The sequence below is a fragment of the Dendrobates tinctorius genome, unplaced genomic scaffold, assembly GCF_039654945.1.
Source record: "Dendrobates tinctorius isolate UK_male_01 unplaced genomic scaffold, ASM3965494v1 ptg000158l, whole genome shotgun sequence".
Taxonomy (NCBI): Eukaryota; Metazoa; Chordata; class Amphibia; order Anura; family Dendrobatidae; genus Dendrobates; species Dendrobates tinctorius.
In genome coordinates this window covers 34,346,391-34,365,036 of record NW_027361825.1, presented here as the reverse complement: position 1 = coordinate 34,365,036, position 18,646 = coordinate 34,346,391, and the positions used below count along the sequence as shown (strand labels likewise).

The 18,646-nt window shown below is 44.8% G+C and overlaps 1 protein-coding gene across 1 annotated transcript; it reads left to right on the top strand.

Annotated features, from left to right (window-relative positions):
- The first annotated feature begins 9,754 nt into the window (after nucleotides 1–9,754).
- Nucleotides 9,755–15,436, top strand: MIA (MIA SH3 domain containing). The gene is made up of 4 exons (XM_073549254.1): nucleotides 9,755–9,932; nucleotides 13,773–13,906; nucleotides 13,979–14,089; nucleotides 15,230–15,436. Exons 1-4 carry the CDS (start codon nucleotides 9,815–9,817, stop codon nucleotides 15,251–15,253), a joined length of 387 nt encoding a protein of 128 aa, XP_073405355.1. The 5' UTR covers nucleotides 9,755–9,814; the 3' UTR covers nucleotides 15,254–15,436.
- Nucleotides 15,437–18,646: the final 3,210 nt, after the last annotated feature.

Sequence of the window (18,646 nt, the reverse complement as noted above, 5' to 3'; positions counted from 1 at the left end):
AGGGTGCTGTTATGATTAAGTCACCGTAGGAGGCAAAAATAGAAATGCTAGCTAAGTCCAGAAAACCAGAGAAGTTGTCAGCTATCGGATTGCAGACCCCTGAACCTATCAACACAACTAGCAGTAGCCGTGGGGGGCTCCTACGATGCCCTAGGCCCCTCGATCACAGCCGGAGGACTACATAGCCTAAAGACAGAAAGGGAAATCTAAACTGCCCCAGAGCAGACCCCAAAGCAAAAGGCAGCCCCCCACATATAATGACGGTGAAGCAAGAACACAGACAGAAAGATAGACTGAGCAAAGATGGGGCCCACGCTAGCTTAGATAGGAAAGGACAGGAAGGCTGCTGTCTGCAATCCGTGAAAAACCCTATGAAAATAAGAGCCAACAAACTGACAGTAAAAAGGCCCTGAAGACGCTAGGCTTCAAAAAAGCTATGTCAGTACTCAGGAATATTCTGAAGACAGAGCAACAGGCAAAAGGAGATTCAGCAGGGAATGGCAGAATCCAGAAAAGCAAGGAAAACAAAACACTAATGCAAAAAGGCAAAGCAGAAATCTTAGCTTTAGATGAGCAGGAATCAGACTGGTTTCCTAGAAGTCCACAGAGAAATCACCCGCAGGCCAGAAGGGCGTCGGCAGCCTTATATCCAGTCATTAACTCCACTCAGCCAGTCATCATCATCAGCCCCAGGTGTTTGACAATCAGGCTCACTACCTTTCTTCACCAGAAGAGGGAGTTCCTTGGGCCTCAGTAGTGAAGGGGAAAATGAACTCACAACAGGGTGCAGGCTAATGATTTAAATAGTTATAAAAACCAAGAGAAACGGAGTACTCGAATCCAGAGTTGTGTATAAAAATATCAAATTTTATTAACACCAAAAATACAGGGGAAAAAAGCGTACAATAATCATAGCATAATTGCATATAAAATATGACACCAAAAACCAAGAAAAGGGATATGTGGGGGTCACACATTGAGCACCATCATGTTAAGCCCACCCATATAAATAAGCCCTAAAATTAGTACATACAGAGTGACACTGCCTATATGGGAGAACATATAATGGTTAAAGCCATAGTGGATATCAAAAAATGGCAGGGGCAAACTGCACATAGCGGAAAGAAAAATGGGTGGTCATGGTCCAAGAGCCACCAGCAGTGCCATGGTAATAAACAGTACAATAGCAATGGGAATATTTGCCTAAGAAAGCTCAAGTGCCCCAGGTTGTGAAAAAATATCCATATAGGAGTCACAACTAGGGCGCCACCGCACTAAGCCCACCTACAGTGGGTGAGCCCTTACAAAGTGCGGGCAAAAAACTGCTGCCTATGTATAAAAATAAGTATATCATAACCGGAATAAATATCACATGGCAGGAGTAAGTAGAGCATAACAAATAAGCAGTCACGGTCCCAAAAACGCTAACAATGCCATGGTCACAAGGAGTGGTCTGGCGTTAAGGACACTTACCTAATGGTGCTCAAGTGCCCCAGGCTGTGAAAACATCTCCGACGCGCGTTTCGCGCTTACAGATAGCGCTTTCTCAAGGAGATATAGCCATTACTGGCACAGGACCTTTTGTATCCCTAGTAACGGTCACATGTCCACTCATGTGACTTGAATGAGCCAATCACTAATGGCCACAACGGCGCATGCGTCGTGACATCAACCAAGCCTCCAACATGGAGACCAGCGTCCAGCAATAGGCGTACGCACCGGGACCAGAGTCCACAGCGCCCACACCACATGCATGTAGGGCGCAGCCCCCATGGGGAGGTGTATGGAGGACACATACCGCATGCGCACGGCCACAGGATACTAACAGGAGCGGACTGTGATCCATAGAAAAATGTATATGTTAACCAAATCAATTCAAAAAGCAACATGAATATAAATATGGCACCAAATACCTATATCCTTAAAAGACATGAACAACCCATTAATTCTTTATCCTTCCACAGTATCTTCCATCTTCATTAATCATCATTTTAATCAAATAAATGAAGCCAAATTTGAAATTTGCATGTGGTGTGGGCGCTGTGGACTCTGGTCCCGGTGCGTACGCCTATTGCTGGACGCTGGTCTCCATGTTGGAGGCTTGGTTGATGTCACGACGCATGCGCCGTTGTGGCCATTAGTGATTGGCTCATTCAAGTCACATGAGCGGACATGTGACCGTTACTAGGGATACAAAAGGTCCTGTGCCAGTAATGGCTATATCTCCTTGAGAAAGCGCTATCTGTAAGCGCGATACGCGCGTCGGAGATGTTTTCACAGCCTGGTGCACTTGAGCACCATTAGGTAAGTGTCCTTAACGCCAGACCACTCCTTGTGACCATGGCATTGTTAGCGTTTTTGGGACCGTGACTGCTTATTTGTTATGCTCTACTTACTCCTGCCATGTGATATTTATTCCGGTTATGATATACTTATTTTTATACATAGGCAGCAGTTTTTTGCCCGCACTTTGTAAGGGCTCACCCACTGTAGGTGGGCTTAGTGCGGTGGCGCCCTAGTTGTGACTCCTATATGGATATTTTTTCACAACCTGGGGCACTTGAGCTTTCTTAGGCAAATATTCCCATTGCTATTGTACTGTTTATTACCATGGCACTGCTGGTGGCTCTTGGACCATGACCACCCATTTTTCTTTCCGCTATGTGCAGTTTGCCCCTGCCATTTTTTGATATCCACTATGGCTTTAACCATTATATGTTCTCCCATATAGGCAGTGTCACTCTGTATGTACTAATTTTAGGCCTTATTTATATGGGTGGGCTTAACGTGATGGTGCTCAATGTGTGACCCCCACATATCCCTTTTCTTGGTTTTTGGTGTCATATTTTATATGCAATTATGCTATGATTATTGTACGCTTTTTTTCCCTGTATTTTTGGTGTTAATAAAATTTGATATTTTTATACACAACTCTGGATTCGAGTACTCCGTTTCTCTTGGTTTTTATAGATATCTATGGAGTAGAACCATCTATGATTATGGCAGGCCCTTACCTGAGGCCATTGCCATTTGTTTTGTATAAAGTATTGGGCTATCCTGTTGTATTAATTGTATTCTCTGTGTTGTTAACAGAAATCTTCAGCCCTACTATGGATTTCCGTGCGCGCGACCACACCTGGCGTGCGCAGCTCAATGACGCCTTCCAGGAGGGTGACAGTGTGGACAGTGGTGGATGTGGCATTAATGTGCAGGAGGCCATGGCAAAGTTCAGGGACCTCTTGAGGAAACGTACGCGAGTGTGGTGGAATTGTGAATTCCTAGAAAAATATATCCAAAGAAATCTGATTCCGAGGGGGCTCCGCATTCAAGTTTTCCCATCCTTCCCTATTCAAGATAATGAGTTTAAGGATAAATGGGAGGGTCTGGTCAATACGTGCTCAAAGGGTTTTTTGGACCTATTGAGAGAATATGATCTAAAAATGCTGAGCTCCCTTGAGAGTGAGATTGAAACTTTGCAAGTGCAATTACAAAAGGACCTTACCAGTGACAGGCTAAAGAAGTTTAATGATGAACTGGATATCGATCTCCAGAAATGGGTGTCGGATATCCAGACTCAAAAAACTAAGAAATTAAAAAGAGACATCCAGGATAAAACGACTTCTAAAATATATAGATGGCGAAACCCGGCTGAACGTTCTCGCTATCCATACAGGAATTCATCACGTTCAAGGTCAAGGTCAGCATCAACTAGATCTAATGTTTCTACGGAGGAAGATTCCGTACCACAGACCTCTAATTCCAGTGGGAATCTAACACGCGATTTCACCTTAAGGCGTGTAGTGACTCGCCAATCGGCCAAAAATAAAAGCGATACGGGGCGTATCAATGAGGGTCGTACCAATAGCCTTCAGGTGATTAACCTCTCATCATATGATCTCACTCAGTCACATCTTGACGTTTTAAGTAAGGGTTTAACCTTTTCCCCAACTAATTCTTTCAATTTTTTTCTGGCATTAAAAGATTTACACCTCTTTTCGTGAAAATTATTACTGCAAAAATTACATCACAAGAACGAGCGCAGAGAGATCATGAGTGAGAGTGAGAGTGAGGCACTCCACGCTCTTGAGGACCTCCTTAGGGAACAAAAGCCACCAACTCGGGGTAAGTTTCCTCCAGCCATATTACCAAGATCGACGAGGTTCCCACCCCTGTCATTATGTCCCGCCATTGATATCTTTACTAAATTAGTAACTGAGGATTTTAAAAAGCTATCCTCACGGCGGAGGCATGATAATTTAACCTGTAGCAACGACGTGCTATTATGGAACTACAGTCCATCCCGGGGGTACTGTTCAAACCCGCTGACAAGGGTGGGAACATCGTGGTATGGCCTGTAGATCTATATGAGCGTGAGGTGTTTAGACAATTAAGAGATCCTCATACATACGAGAAATTGTCGTATAACCCTACGGCTTCCTTCTCACTCTCACTTCAGCGTATTCTGGTTCGAGCTCTGGACCAGAATATTATTACTAAGACAGTTTTTGAGGGGTTGATGGTTAAACACCCTAGGACACCAACCTTCTATCTCCTGCCTAAGATCCACAAGAACGCCCTCGATCCCCCTGGACGCCCGATCGTGTCTGGCATAGAGAGTCTGTGTGACCCAGTATGTAAATTTTTGGACTACTATTTAAAACCTTTGGTAGAATTGTTACCCTCCTATGTCAAGGACACGACGGACGTCCTTACGCGGGTCGGTGGCGTTCTTGTGGATACTCATACGCTCCTTGTCACGGCTGACGTTGAATCCCTGTACATCTGTATTGACCATACTTTGGGTGTTGATGCGGTCCGCCTCTTTTTGGGGATGTCCGACCTGGACGGCCTATTGTGCGAGCTGATCCTGGAGCTGCTGCGCTTCGTCTTGACTCACAATTTTTTTGTTTTCAAAGATCATTTTTATCTTCAGCGGTGCGGCACGGCCATGGACGCGGCCTGTGCGCCTTCGTACGCTAATCTTTTCCTTGGTTCATGGGAAAGATTCATTTTTGGCGACGGAGGAGCACCGGCCGCTTCCCGTGTACTGTGCTGGCACCGCTATATTGATGATGTGTTATTTTTTTGGGATGGGACGGCGCAGCAGCTCGGGGATTTTATGGCATGGCTGAATGTGAATAATTTTAACATCAAACTCACCTATAAATACGATCCAAGGTCTATTGACTTTTTGGATGTATCTTTAGAGGTGGATGAAGGGCGTCATATTCAGACTGACGTATATAGAAAACCCACTTCAGTAAACGCCTTGCTGCATGCCACTTCCGCACACAATTTTTCCACCATTAGGGCCGTCCCGGTCGGGCAGTTCCTACGGATGAGGCGGATCTGCTCGACTGAAGCCAAATTTGAAAAACAGGCCCGCGACCTGAGAACTCGTTTCCAGGATCGTGGGTACAGTAACAGATGTATAGGGAGGGGCTATGACCGGGCAAGGAGCGTAGCACGAAGGGATCTTTTGTATCCCCGTACACTAACTGGCAGAGAGGGTTCATGTAGTAAGGGTGTTCCCCGATATCCGGGTTCTCTCCGGTTTATTTCAGTTCACAACCATGAGTGGGATCATATGCGAGATGTTCTCACCAAACGCTGGGCAATTTTGAGATCTGAACCCTCATTGAATCAGGCGATTGGAGAATATCCTTTGATGACCCCAAGAAGGTCCAAGAATTTAAAGGACCTCCTTGTTAGGAGTCATTATGTTCCTGCCTTAACCAATCCATTTGGTACTAAGGGCCCTATATCTGGCTCGTTCCCGTGCGGCCACTGTCTTGCCTGCCAGAATGTCTTGCGGTGCACTACGTTCCATAATTCTGATGGGACAAGAGATTTTCGAATTACCGAACGTATATCATGTGGTAGCACCAATGTGGTGTATTATGCTATCTGTGGATGTTCCCTTATATACGTCGGGTTAACTTCTAGAGAACTTCGTGTAAGGATACGTGAACATGTGCGTGACATTCTGGCGGCCAAGACAGTGACCGACTTTTCTACTCTAAAGACGATCCCTCGCCATTTTAAATTGGTGCACGACTGTGACCCACAGACATTTATGGTAAGGGGGATAGATCGAGTTCATCTAGGGATTAGAGCCGGTAACTATAAAAAAACTTGGCGCAAAAAGAAACCAAGTGGATTGTGATGTTAGACACCACAGCCCCGAAAGGCCTCAATGAGTCTCTGAGCTTTGCCTCTTTTCTGTAATTGTTAATCTTTAATTGGGCCACGCCCACCACTGTTGTTCACTCCTCATGTCTGTGTTTTATCTGTTTTTAATCATTTTATGTTTTTTCCTTACATTTTAGTTTTTGTTGTTGTTCGCTGTTCTGGATACATGGACTCATCATCGTCTTCTTCTTATGACTCCAACCTTAAAGTTACCATCGGCTACATGCTGATTGGACATCATATCCGGACTCTCCATTTTTTCTTGTATCTCATATATATTCCTCTTTATTTGTGTTTTTTTCTTTTTTCTTTTCTTTTTATTTATTTGATTAAAATGATGATTAATGAAGATGGAAGATACTGTGGAAGGATAAAGAATTAATGGGTTGTTCATGTCTTTTAAGGATATAGGTATTTGGTGCCATATTTATATTCATGTTGCTTTTTGAATTGATTTGGTTAACATATACATTTTTCTATGGATCACAGTCCGCTCCTGTTAGTATCCTGTGGCCGTGCGCATGCGGTATGTGTCCTCCATACACCTCCCCATGGGGGCTGCGCCCTACATGCATGTGGTGTGGGCGCTGTGGACTCTGGTCCCGGTGCGTACGCCTATTGCTGGACGCTGGTCTCCATGTTGGAGGCTTGGTTGATGTCACGACGCATGCGCCGTTGTGGCCATTAGTGATTGGCTCATTCAAGTCACATGAGCGGACATGTGACCGTTACTAGGGATACAAAAGGTCCTGTGCCAGTAATGGCTATATCTCCTTGAGAAAGCGCTATCTGTAAGCGCGAAACACGCGTCGGAGATGTTTTCACAGCCTGGGGCACTTGAGCACCATTAGGTAAGTGTCCTTAACGCCAGACCACTCCTTGTGACCATGGCATTGTTAGCGTTTTTGGGACCGTGACTGCTTATTTGTTATGCTCTACTTACTCCTGCCATGTGATATTTATTCCGGTTATGATATACTTATTTTTATACATAGGCAGCAGTTTTTTGCCCGCACTTTGTAAGGGCTCACCCACTGTAGGTGGGCTTAGTGCGGTGGCGCCCTAGTTGTGACTCCTATATGGATATTTTTTCACAACCTGGGGCACTTGAGCTTTCTTAGGCAAATATTCCCATTGCTATTGTACTGTTTATTACCATGGCACTGCTGGTGGCTCTTGGACCATGACCACCCATTTTTCTTTCCGCTATGTGCAGTTTGCCCCTGCCATTTTTTGATATCCACTATGGCTTTAACCATTATATGTTCTCCCATATAGGCAGTGTCACTCTGTATGTACTAATTTTAGGGCTTATTTATATGGGTGGGCTTAACGTGATGGTGCTCAATGTGTGACCCCCACATATCCCTTTTCTTGGTTTTTGGTGTCATATTTTATATGCAATTATGCTATGATTATTGTACGCTTTTTTTCCCTGTATTTTTGGTGTTAATAAAATTTGATATTTTTATACACAACTCTGGATTCGAGTACTCCGTTTCTCTTGGTTTTTATAGATATCTATGGAGTAGAACCATCTATGATTATGGCAGGCCCTTACCTGAGGCCATTGCCATTTGTTTTGTATAAAGTATTGGGCTATCCTGTTGTATTGATTTAAATAGTTAGCAGGCCTCAAAACCGTTAAATGTCCATTTTGCAAGGCTGCGAGAAAATCTCACCATACGGATGCCATACGGATTACATACGGATGTTCACATGCGCAAAATACGCAACCGCACCTTGCTTACGGATGACATACGGAGCACTGTTTAGGGGTCATTCATCCGTATTACGCCTGTAAACTATGGACCGTATTTTGCGTCGGTTAGTGTGACCCCGGCCTCATTCTTACGATCCCCCCTCTGCGTCTTACCCCTCTCGTTTTCATCTCAGGATGAAGCTGAGTCATTGTGACAATTTGGGATTATCAGCTAGTCGGCCGGAGGATTGTTTCTTTTCTTACACTATTTGTCAGTATGAACCATGTAGAACAGGGGTGGGGAATCTTTTTTCTGCAAAGGGCCATTTGGATATTTATACCATCCTTCGGGGGCCGTACAAACTCCGCCCACAAATTACATCCTGACTCTGGCACTGGTTTCATGACTTAATCTTTCACTTCATGCCCTTCAGTGTTCAGTAGTGAACACTGCGTGTATGTGATCACAGAGCAAGAAGAAATTAATGAGCTTGTGGCAATCAAAATACAGCTCCCTGCCCAAGAATGCGGTCCCTGAGAATCTGCTCGGGGGCCTGATAAAAGGTCATCGAGGGCCGTAAATGGCACTGGGGCCTGAGGTTCCCCACCCCTGGTGTAAAGTGATGGACCCAATTTGCCGGAGAGAGAAAAATGTGATGGTGCAAAAAGACCAAGAAGAGTAGTCTGCTCACTATGAAAAAAACAAATTGTATAATTATTAAGGGAGTGTATGCACTATGAACAAGCATGGCTGCTTTCCTGTAGAAACAGCACCTCTCTTTTCCATAGGTTGTATCTGGTATTGCAGCTCAGCTCTAATCACTAGAATTATTTGTATTCCATACAACCCTCTTATAAAGGGATTGTCAAGTGGTACATAATATTTTATTAAAGGTAACCTGATGTTTGAGCAGCACTAATCGTAGATCGTCTCCTGCATTGTGCACCTCTATAGCTGCAGCGGTTCAGGGCATAATATGTCTGAAATTATGGAACCGGGCTCTGATTTATGATACCTGTGATTTCGGTAGCAAGATTCAGCTGGCTGTGTAATAACAAGTTCTATCTTAGAAACTGATTCATTAAGACTAGTGGCACTTTAAGACTTTAATGGCATAAAACAAAAACGCAGTGATATAAAAAAAAAAGCGCCTGATTTATTTGGAGGCATATACCAAGAATTTGAGTCTACGCATGGGCCGCCATAGGTTTGCACATTAATTTACCGTCTGGTGTAAAATATAGTAAACACAGGACAGCCTATTAAAACTGTCTCCAAACACTGCTTTCCAAAATGTTTCGCTGCTATGCAGCATCTTCAGGGGTATTGAGTCATCTACATTATGTCCAATTCCCTTGAAGACAATGCACAGCAGCGAAACACTGGGAGGAAATGTTTGGAGCTTTAGAATTGTTTTTTAAAGGCTATCCTGTAGCGTTTGTTCCAGACATCTGCTCGCTGAGAAGTTTATCGCTACAGTGCCAACAGCAATATAAATCAGTGAATATAAAGCAACACATAGGACACCGCAATTTTAACACCCTGTATTTAGACCCAATTCTCCTAATATTGTACATGTACGGTAAGTCATAAAACACTGATCTGTGAGGGTTTGACCTTGAGGTCACTAATTCTTAGGATAGGCCTCATTTTATATCACTACCAGGGTACAGTCGCATGACAAATGCAATTTTTCTATCCCATATATAAAATTTTATGGGTAATGGTCCTTTAAAAACTTTATTTTTTTTCCGGAAAATAGGATTTTGCCGTAAGAAATGCCCCCACCAACTCTTAGCAGTTGAAATGGAAAAAAAGAGGTGGGGAGGTGACGTGAAACAGGTTCCTGAGCTCTGGCTGATAGTCCTGCTGCCGAGCTGCTGGTGGTCAGTGTCTGGAGTCATCAGCGCACCGCAGTCATGGACCGGTCACTGCTGGGGATCATTTTCTTCTGCGTTTTCCTCGGGCTGGTTGGTGGAGACCGGAGGATGCCCAAACTTGCAGACAGGAAGCTTTGTGCGGATGAAGAATGTAGTCGTAAGTATAAATGATGACTATTATATCTGGGGATGAAAATCTGGACTAAAAGGGCACAGCTCATTCATTTTGGCCAAATCATGGTCAATAGACGATGATAACATTAAAGGGAAATGACTATTATTCAATTCCTTCACAAATTGCCAGGAGGAGTAATAGAAGAATGGTACAATGATTATGTTCTTTAAGGATTTCCTAAAACACACGTCATAAGTGGTGACTTGTTCTCGGTTTTTATTTCTGTGTGACATCCTGCGTCGTGCCAAATGTTACTTTAGAGAAGTCTTCTCCCAACTTTGGCTACTTAGGCCTTTTTCACATTTCCGTTTTTTGACGTCAGTCAAAATCCGCCAGTTTGTGAAAAAAACGGATCCACCCCTTTTTTGGCGGATCCGCTTTTTTCCCCCATAGACTTGCATTAGTGGCAGATGTTGACTGACGGTCGTCTGTTGGATCCGTTTTTTGACGGATCCGTGAAAATTTTAGCGGTTCCCGGGCGGACCAGACGGACGCTACAATGTTTTTTTTCCATTGACTGTCCGCTATGTTTAAGTGCGCATGCCCAGATGCTTTGCTCCGGGAAACATTTTAACCCTGAAATACCGTCCTGGAAGCGGCAAAATCTCTCTCTCCCCCGCGGTCGCTTTAAATTTCAGCACTTTGCATCTTCCGCGGATCCGTCCTAAAAAGTGGTCCACTGACATCCGTATGTCACTAAACGAAGCCGGATCCGTTGGTTTTTTACCTTTGGCGGATTTCAGCTGACCGCCGACAACGGAAATGTGAAACAGGCCTTAGCTGCTGAAATCTGATCATACGACTGGAGAAACCTGCACAGAGGAAGAGAGCGGGTCCTCTACTACCCCCTATTGGAAGTAGTATTCTTATAACTCAATACCATCCCTTTAGAAAGCCTTGTCACATGACTGAGGGTATAAAGCCAAACTGAAATTTCCCCTTGTATACAGCTGTTTGGGGCTCTTGACCTCCCCCATGTTCAAAGCAGGAGATTAGTCGGCTGGGTGAGTTAATTGGTCAGGTTTCGCCTTAAGGAGACATCTAGGCCAAGCCATGCTTTCTGGGAGATAAAATATTCAATAAGCCCCTTTACAGGAAGAGAATGGTGTCTAGTGCCCCCTATTGGAGGTGGCAGTCCTATTGGTCAACATTAGAGATAGGTGAATTTATTCGAGAGGAACTGAATTCCTGAATATTACAAAAAAATCTTATTCTCCAGAGTACAGATTTTTTGGTGCTGGTTGCAGCTATCGTTTCGCTTAACTAATTGGTCAAGCAAATGGTTAAAAAAAAGGTAATACCTCACTGTCCACCCATTCCATCGTCCTGGCTCTCGTGCCTCTTCTTTTTCCCTTCCCCCGTTGTTAATTTCCCGTTCAATCCTCTTTGGCCTCATCGCTTTGGGTCATGAATTACAGTTCAACTAGGCCTTTCACATGTTGTGATGTCACAAGTGAAGACAAGGGTGCAGTGACATCAGGTCCGGAAGAGCCCAAAGAGGATGCTCATGACTGGGGAAGGGGAAATGAAGAGGATGCGACTGATGGAGGAAGGGGGAATGAAGAGGTGCCGAGGACTGAAAGAGCATGTGACCGATGAGGGAAGGGGAAATGAAGAGACGCAGAGAACAGGAAGAGGATGTGACCGATGAGGGAAGGGGAAATGAAGAGGCACAGGGGACAGGAAAAGGATGTGACTGATGAGGGAAGGGAAAATGAAGAGGTGCCGAGGACTGAAAGAGCATGTGACCGATGAGGGAAGGGGAAATGAAGAGACGCAGGGGACAGGAAGAGGATGTGACCGATGAGGGAAGGGGAAATGAAGAGGCACAGGGGACAGGAAGAGGATGTGACTGATGAGGGAAGGGGAAATGAAGAGGCGCAGGGGACAGGAAGAGGATGTGACCGATGAGAGAAGGGGAAATGAAGAGGCACAGGGGACAGGAAGAGGATGTGACCGATGAGGGAAGGGGAAATGAAGAGATGCAGGGGACAGGAAGAGGATGTGACCGATGAGGGAAGGGGAAATGGAGAGGCACAGGGGACAGGAAGAGGATGTGACTGATGAGGGAAGGGGAAATGAAGAGGCACAGGGGACAGGAAGAGGATGTGACCGATGAGGGAAGGGGAAATGAAGAGGCACAGGGGACAGGAAGAGGATGTGACCGATGAGGGAAGGGGAAATGAAGAGGCACAGGGGACAGGAAGAGGATGTGACTGATGAGGGAAGGGGAAATGAAGAGGTGCCGAGGACTGAAAGAGCATGTGACCGATGAGGGAAGGGGAAATGAAGAGACGCAGGGGACAGGAAGAGGATGTGACCGATGAGGGAAGGGGAAATGAAGAGGCACAGGGGACAGGAAGAGGATGTGACTGATGAGGGAAGGGGAAATGAAGAGGCACAGGGGACAGGAAGAGGATGTGACCGATGAGGGAAGGGGAAATGAAGAGGCACAGGGGACAGGAAGAGGATGTGACCGATGAGGGAAGGGGAAATGAAGAGGCGCAGGGGACAGGAAGAGGATGTGACCGATGAGGGAAGGGGAAATGAAGAGGCACAGGGGACAGGAAGAGGATGTGACCGATGAGGGAAGGGGAAATGAAGAGATGCAGGGGACAGGAAGAGGATGTGACCGATGAGGGAAGGGGAAATGAAGAGGCGCAGGGGACAGGAAGAGGATGTGACCGATGAGGGAAGGGGAAATGAAGAGGCACAGGGGACAGGAAGAGGATGTGATTGTCGAGGGAAGGAGAAATGAAGAGGCGTGGAGGACTGGAAGAGGATAAGACTGATGGGGAAGGGGAAATGAGGTGCTGAGGACCAAAAGAAGATGTTACTGACGAGGGAAGGGGAAATGAAGAGGCGCAAAGATCTGTAAGAGGAAATGAGGAGGCGCAAAGGACTGGAAGAGGATGCAACTGATGGGGGAAGAAGCAATGAAAAGGCGCGGAGGACCAGAAGAGGATGCAACCAACAGTGGGAGGGGAAATGAAGAGGTGTGAAGGACTAGAGGAGTATGCAACTGATGGGGAAGGGGTAATGAAGAGGCGCAGAGGATCAAAAAAGGACTATAAATCACTGTTCAGCCTCCTGGTTCATGAACAAAATGCAAATCCAATAAAGACTGACACACAGATGAGTGGCCAGGAGAAATGAAGGGGGCACACTGGCGATGTGGTCAGGACAGTGGTGGTGAGTAAACTGTCAGTTATCAGGAGCACAGCGCTCTCCCCAGCAGGCAGTGAGGCAGGGGGAGCAGTATGCTCCTGAAGACAGATCGTCAGAAAACTTACTCTATGTGTTAGGATACCTAATGAAGGTTGAAGAACCGCCATTTCGAATTCCAGTGTAATCTAAATAAAATGAGTATTTTTACACTTGTTTATGCCGCCCTATTGTTTATAGGGTTTATATTATAGTCCGTATGTTCTGGATAAAGGGGTTTTCCTGTTCTTGGATGTGCCTTATGTTCTGACTAGTAGAAGTCCATTGCATCCCCTTTCACCTTTTTCCCCTAGGACAACGGAGGCCTGATGCCCACTGTGCAGCGATCTGAAGCCCTGCGCTATTCAGGGGGCTCACTGCACCGCAGGAGATTAGAAGGGGGCACAACACTAAAGCGGTACATTGTATGATGTGATGATATAGTGACATGTGGGTGTCGGGGCATCAATCTGAGACAGGTGGCACGGCAGAACAATGCTGCGGGCGTCCACTGCCAGGGGGAGCTAGCAGCACTGATATTGCTCGCTGACGTCCTTCTAGGGTGACCCTCTATCTATCACACTAGGACACGGGTTTACACGTTTTTCCTCTGGACAGATCCCATCTCGATGGCGGTGGCGCTCTCGGACTACACCCCCCCTGATTGCCGCTTCATCCCCATCAGGCGCGGACAAACTTTGTATATATTCTCCAAGTTAAAGGGCCGGGGGCGGCTGTTCTGGCTCGGAAGTGTAAGTACGAATGCAGAGATGACTCTCGGTGTCATTACCAGTAATGTATGACGTGCTGCGCTCTGTTAATAGGTGCAAGGAGATGAATATGGCGAGTACACGGCGAAGTTGGGCTACTTCCCAAGTTCTATCGTTCAAGAAGAACATTATTTAATGCCCGGAAAAGTGGAGGTCAAAACAGACGTAAGTGCAGCAGTATTGTCAGAAAATATCCTAATCATAGTAGTCTGTGGTTTCTCAGACGCCATGTTGGTTCGTTAGCCAGGAATCAGCTTGGTTGCCCCAATAATAATCAGCCTCTATGATGGCCCCTAGTGGCAGTGGGAGGAGGCTGCACATCTTTCTGCCTTTACTCCTATCAAAACTCAAATGTCTGATATGAGAAGTCTCCCTTAGGGTGTGTGCACACGTGGATTTTTCAGCACGGATTTTGCAAAATCCACAGGTAAGTCCGCAGGTCAAAAGACCTGCAGTTTACCTGTGGATTAGCCTGCTGTTTTCCCCTGTGGTTTGAGACCTCTACAATGGAGAAGATGTGAAACCGCTGCGGATTCCACACAAAGAAGTTACATGCTGCAGTTTTGAAACCGCAGCAAATCCGTGCGGAAAAATCCGCACCGTGTGCACTGCAGTTTTTGTTTTCCATAGAATATAAAGGTACTGTACACCGCAGCAAAAAAAGCTGCGGATCCGCAGGGCCAAATCTGCTGCGGATCTGCAGCAGAATACGCAGCGTGTGCACACACCCTTAGAGCAGTTAAACTTTGGGGACTTTTTTAAAAATTAAATTTGGTCTAGAAATCTTTTTTTTTTAAATTGGGTTTCAGTAAACATTTTGTACCATTTAGTTTTCACAGGCTTTTTGTTTCCCTGTTCACTCAACTTTGATGTGGTCTGCAGTCATGAATAATAATTTAGGAGCTCCGCAAAGTACAGATTAAAAAAAAAAAACAGAAAAAAATACAACTTCCCGTCATAACGAACTCGCTGACGGATTCTCAGTTGACTCATTTAGCAGCCATCAATAAACTGTGCCACACAGAGACTACAAAAGGCAAAGGTTGCACACTTTTTTTTTAAATAAAACCCAATTGCAAAAATTATTTTTAGCCCCACACATTAAAGTAAAATTTTTAAAAAAATCCCCAAAGGTGGACACTTCCTTTATAGGGTACATGCACTTTATTATGTTGCAGCATTTGCCTCTGTGTTGGACTGTCTATTGCTCAATGCAGAATGAGTCAACTAAGAATCTGTCAGTGAGTTCGATACAAGAAGATTTTTTTAACTGTCTTTTTCATTATTCAGTTTCTTCCTTTTCAGCAATGGGATTTCATGTGTCACTGACTGCTCCAGCCTCATGTGCTATCCAGCTGTGGCGCTCGGCTCCATAGAGCAACAAGATGTGTAACTCCTATGGCTTCCAGTCAGCTAGCACACCGCAATGTATAATGAATGGCTATACGAGTGATGTCATAATAAACTCATATGCAACTTATCCATTCAGCCATAAAGTTCCTTTCTAATATATACCTTGGTAAGTTTTTTGTTTCCCTGACTATAGACAGAAGTGATAATTTCTTGAGATGGAAAAAATCTATGTGACCCCAGAAGTTGGTTCAAGTCATAAATGGCTTTTGAGTATCTTTTTCCACAGTCTCCCCAATCTCTTAAAGGCGTACAAAGAAAACAGAGGGACCCCTTTATCTCCAGTAGCTCAACAATCAGCCATCATACCTCATTAATGTCATCCGAACCCTCAAATATCGGAGGGTTCGGCCAACCGTCTTATGTGTATGATGGCCTTCAGAAGATGTCAGGCGACAGATGGAACCCAAAAGAGGCACACATTGTAGACGTTCAAGTACTGTCTCTCATATAGACGTCCTATGTATGAATACACATATTTTCTCTAGTGGGAGTGTCCCTCTCTGTAATATAGGCTGGATGTAAACTCTGTGGATGTCCAGGGTGCTGACTTTGTCAACATTTCTGAAAGTAATCTTTCTGACCTACTAATGAATAGCCAATTGTATGGAAATTCAAGATGTCTACTGGTGAAAACATTTGCAGCCACAGGAAAGAAAGAAGAGTGAGTTGTCATACGTGGCGTCAGCACAGGTTGATTATTGCCATCTCTGATGCTTGAATATTACATAAATCTGCTATGATTCATTAAAGGGGTTGTCCAGCCTTAGGCCGGGGTCACACTTGCGTGAAACTCGCACGAGTCTCGCGTCTCAACACTCGGACCGAAGCACTCAGCTGCATAGAAATACATGCAGCCGCAGACTCCGCTCCCGTGTGCCGGCGGCAGTGCTGGGTATTGAGATGCGAGACTCGTGTGAGTTTCTCGCAAGTGTGATCCCGACCTTAGGCTACAAGTCTGCGTGACTGCAGACTTGTGAATTCTCACATCGCGTGCACTGCACATATGACCACAAACATGTGATTTGCATACTTCCGGCCACATTCCGACTATACTTATCCAGCCTCACTGAATACACTGACATTGAGAGAGGCAATGCACGTCTAGTTTGCAAGTGACCGATTGTATGCAAATCACATACTTGCGGCCATGCGAACGCCCTGACACCGGAGAATCCTTAAAGAGTGCAGTGTGAGCAACGCAAGGATTCACAAGTCGGCACTCACATTGACTTAATTATCGCTTTCCAATAATCGGCCAGTGTCAGTGCCCCCATAGGGTAAGTTCCCACATAGCAAAAACCCAGCAGATTTTCAGACCTTGCACAGAAGAGATGCTGCAGTGATATCTGCGGTGACACCACACATTTCACACTTTTCTGTGTTCTTAAATCTGTGGTCTGCTCTGCTGTGGAGATGAACCGTGGGAACGTAGCCATTTTTTGCTATGGGTACTTTTCAATGATCCGGAAACCACCAGAAGCACCACTGATGATCACGTCTTGTGGCCACGTTGAGGACCTTGTGGCCCATAGACTGGGTTCTCTATAGACTCTCTATTTTAGGCCATCTCAAGCCTTCCTCCATGTTTAGAGGATGCCTTTTCTTCCACAGCTGATGATGGCTCAGCAAATCTAGGACTGTATGGAGGTGCTACGAAGAACCATGATCATCGGGTCCAAGAAACCAACCATTTATATCAGACCAATGGCCTGTATAAAAGATGTTCTTTCATCAGCCCCTGGGAATTGTCTCCTCCTCCTTTTCCCATGGCTTTCGAATGGGGTCAGCATGGGCTAAGACCCCCACTGTAAAGGAAATGAGCAGCCCATTGCCACAAAGGTGCTAAGTGTCGGCTCATTAGAATACCATTACAGGGGTTAATATAGTGATGTGGTTTCCAATGTAAATGGCGGCAGCAGGGATGTTGTGGGTACAGGGGGCAGGTGAAGCCATTTCAATATTAAGGTGAACTTCCTTGAAAAAGACAATGGAGGCTTTAGTGACAGGATAAATGCGGATGAATATTAGTTTGGTGCACCAATGTGGGATTAATGTGTGCTCAGCATCATCTGTAATGATAATCCGGCTGCGATCTTCTACAAAAGGAGCGTTTTTACTGCTTGAAAAACTAATTGCCTCAAAAAACTATGTCTGCACATAGTAATAGGGGGCACAAAGGCCTAACCTCCCACCCCCCAAACCTGTAATACAAAGAGATGTAATACGTCTCTGTGGCCACAAGGCGGCAGTGCATACATTTTTTATGAATGTCATAGCTTATTTAGACTGTTAGATTTTGGCTGCCATGTGACCTGCTCTTTCCTGCCCCAAGTCATGCTGGTAACAGTAGTTCTACAGCAGATAGGGAGCCAAATGTGAGATATGTTGTGACAAGGAGAAAAATATTGCTAGCGATCACCAAGGCGTTATGCACAAGGCTCTGTGAATTAATGGACCTTATGGGTCACTACTGACAGCACCCAGTTAAGTTCCAGGGCTCCACAGCACTTAGGGGGCCTACTCGGTTCATTTTTCGATTTGCAACATCCACCATACATCTGGCAGTTGTGCAGTGCGCAGACTCCGTTCAGCACAGGTGGCGGCTGTGTTATGCAGCCGGCACCGAAAACTAACAGCTGGCTCCAATCGCAGCAGTTTAGCCCCTAAAATGCAGCTGTCAATCATGCTAGCAGCATTTAAGAGGTTAGAAATGGGGTGCCAAAGACCTTGGGGCTCAAAATAGGCAAATTTGAATTTACAAATAAAAAGCACAATATTGCGGCGTATTGTACAAGTGATAAAGTGAACGGCAGGTTCAAGTCCACTAGTAATAAGGGGAAATAAAAAAGGAAAGATTTTTTAAAATAAAAAATATAAAAGTTCATATCACCCCACTTTTTTCCAGAAAGAAATTAAACTAAAAATCTGAAAAAAAAATTGAAAAAACCCCCAACATATTTGGCATTTCTGCATAATGATCCTAAACTGGGGGGGAGAAGAGGAAAGCTGCACAGTTAATGAAAGTGCCCACCCAAATAATATATGGATAAATAGGCATAGTTTATTAGAGATTAAAATAATACCGACAGACAAAAAAAGCAAGGGACAAAAACAATTAAAAAAGTATATAATATATCCGGAACAGACAAGGGATGGATAAAATAATCCCAAAAATATAAATAAACAATTTTTTTTAATGTTATTAATAGAATATTTTTTTTTTTGCAGAAAGACTTTCTTTGGAAGGGTAACTTAGCCTCCTCAAAAAAAAAAAATAGAAATAATAAGAGATCAAAAAGTCACTTGGAT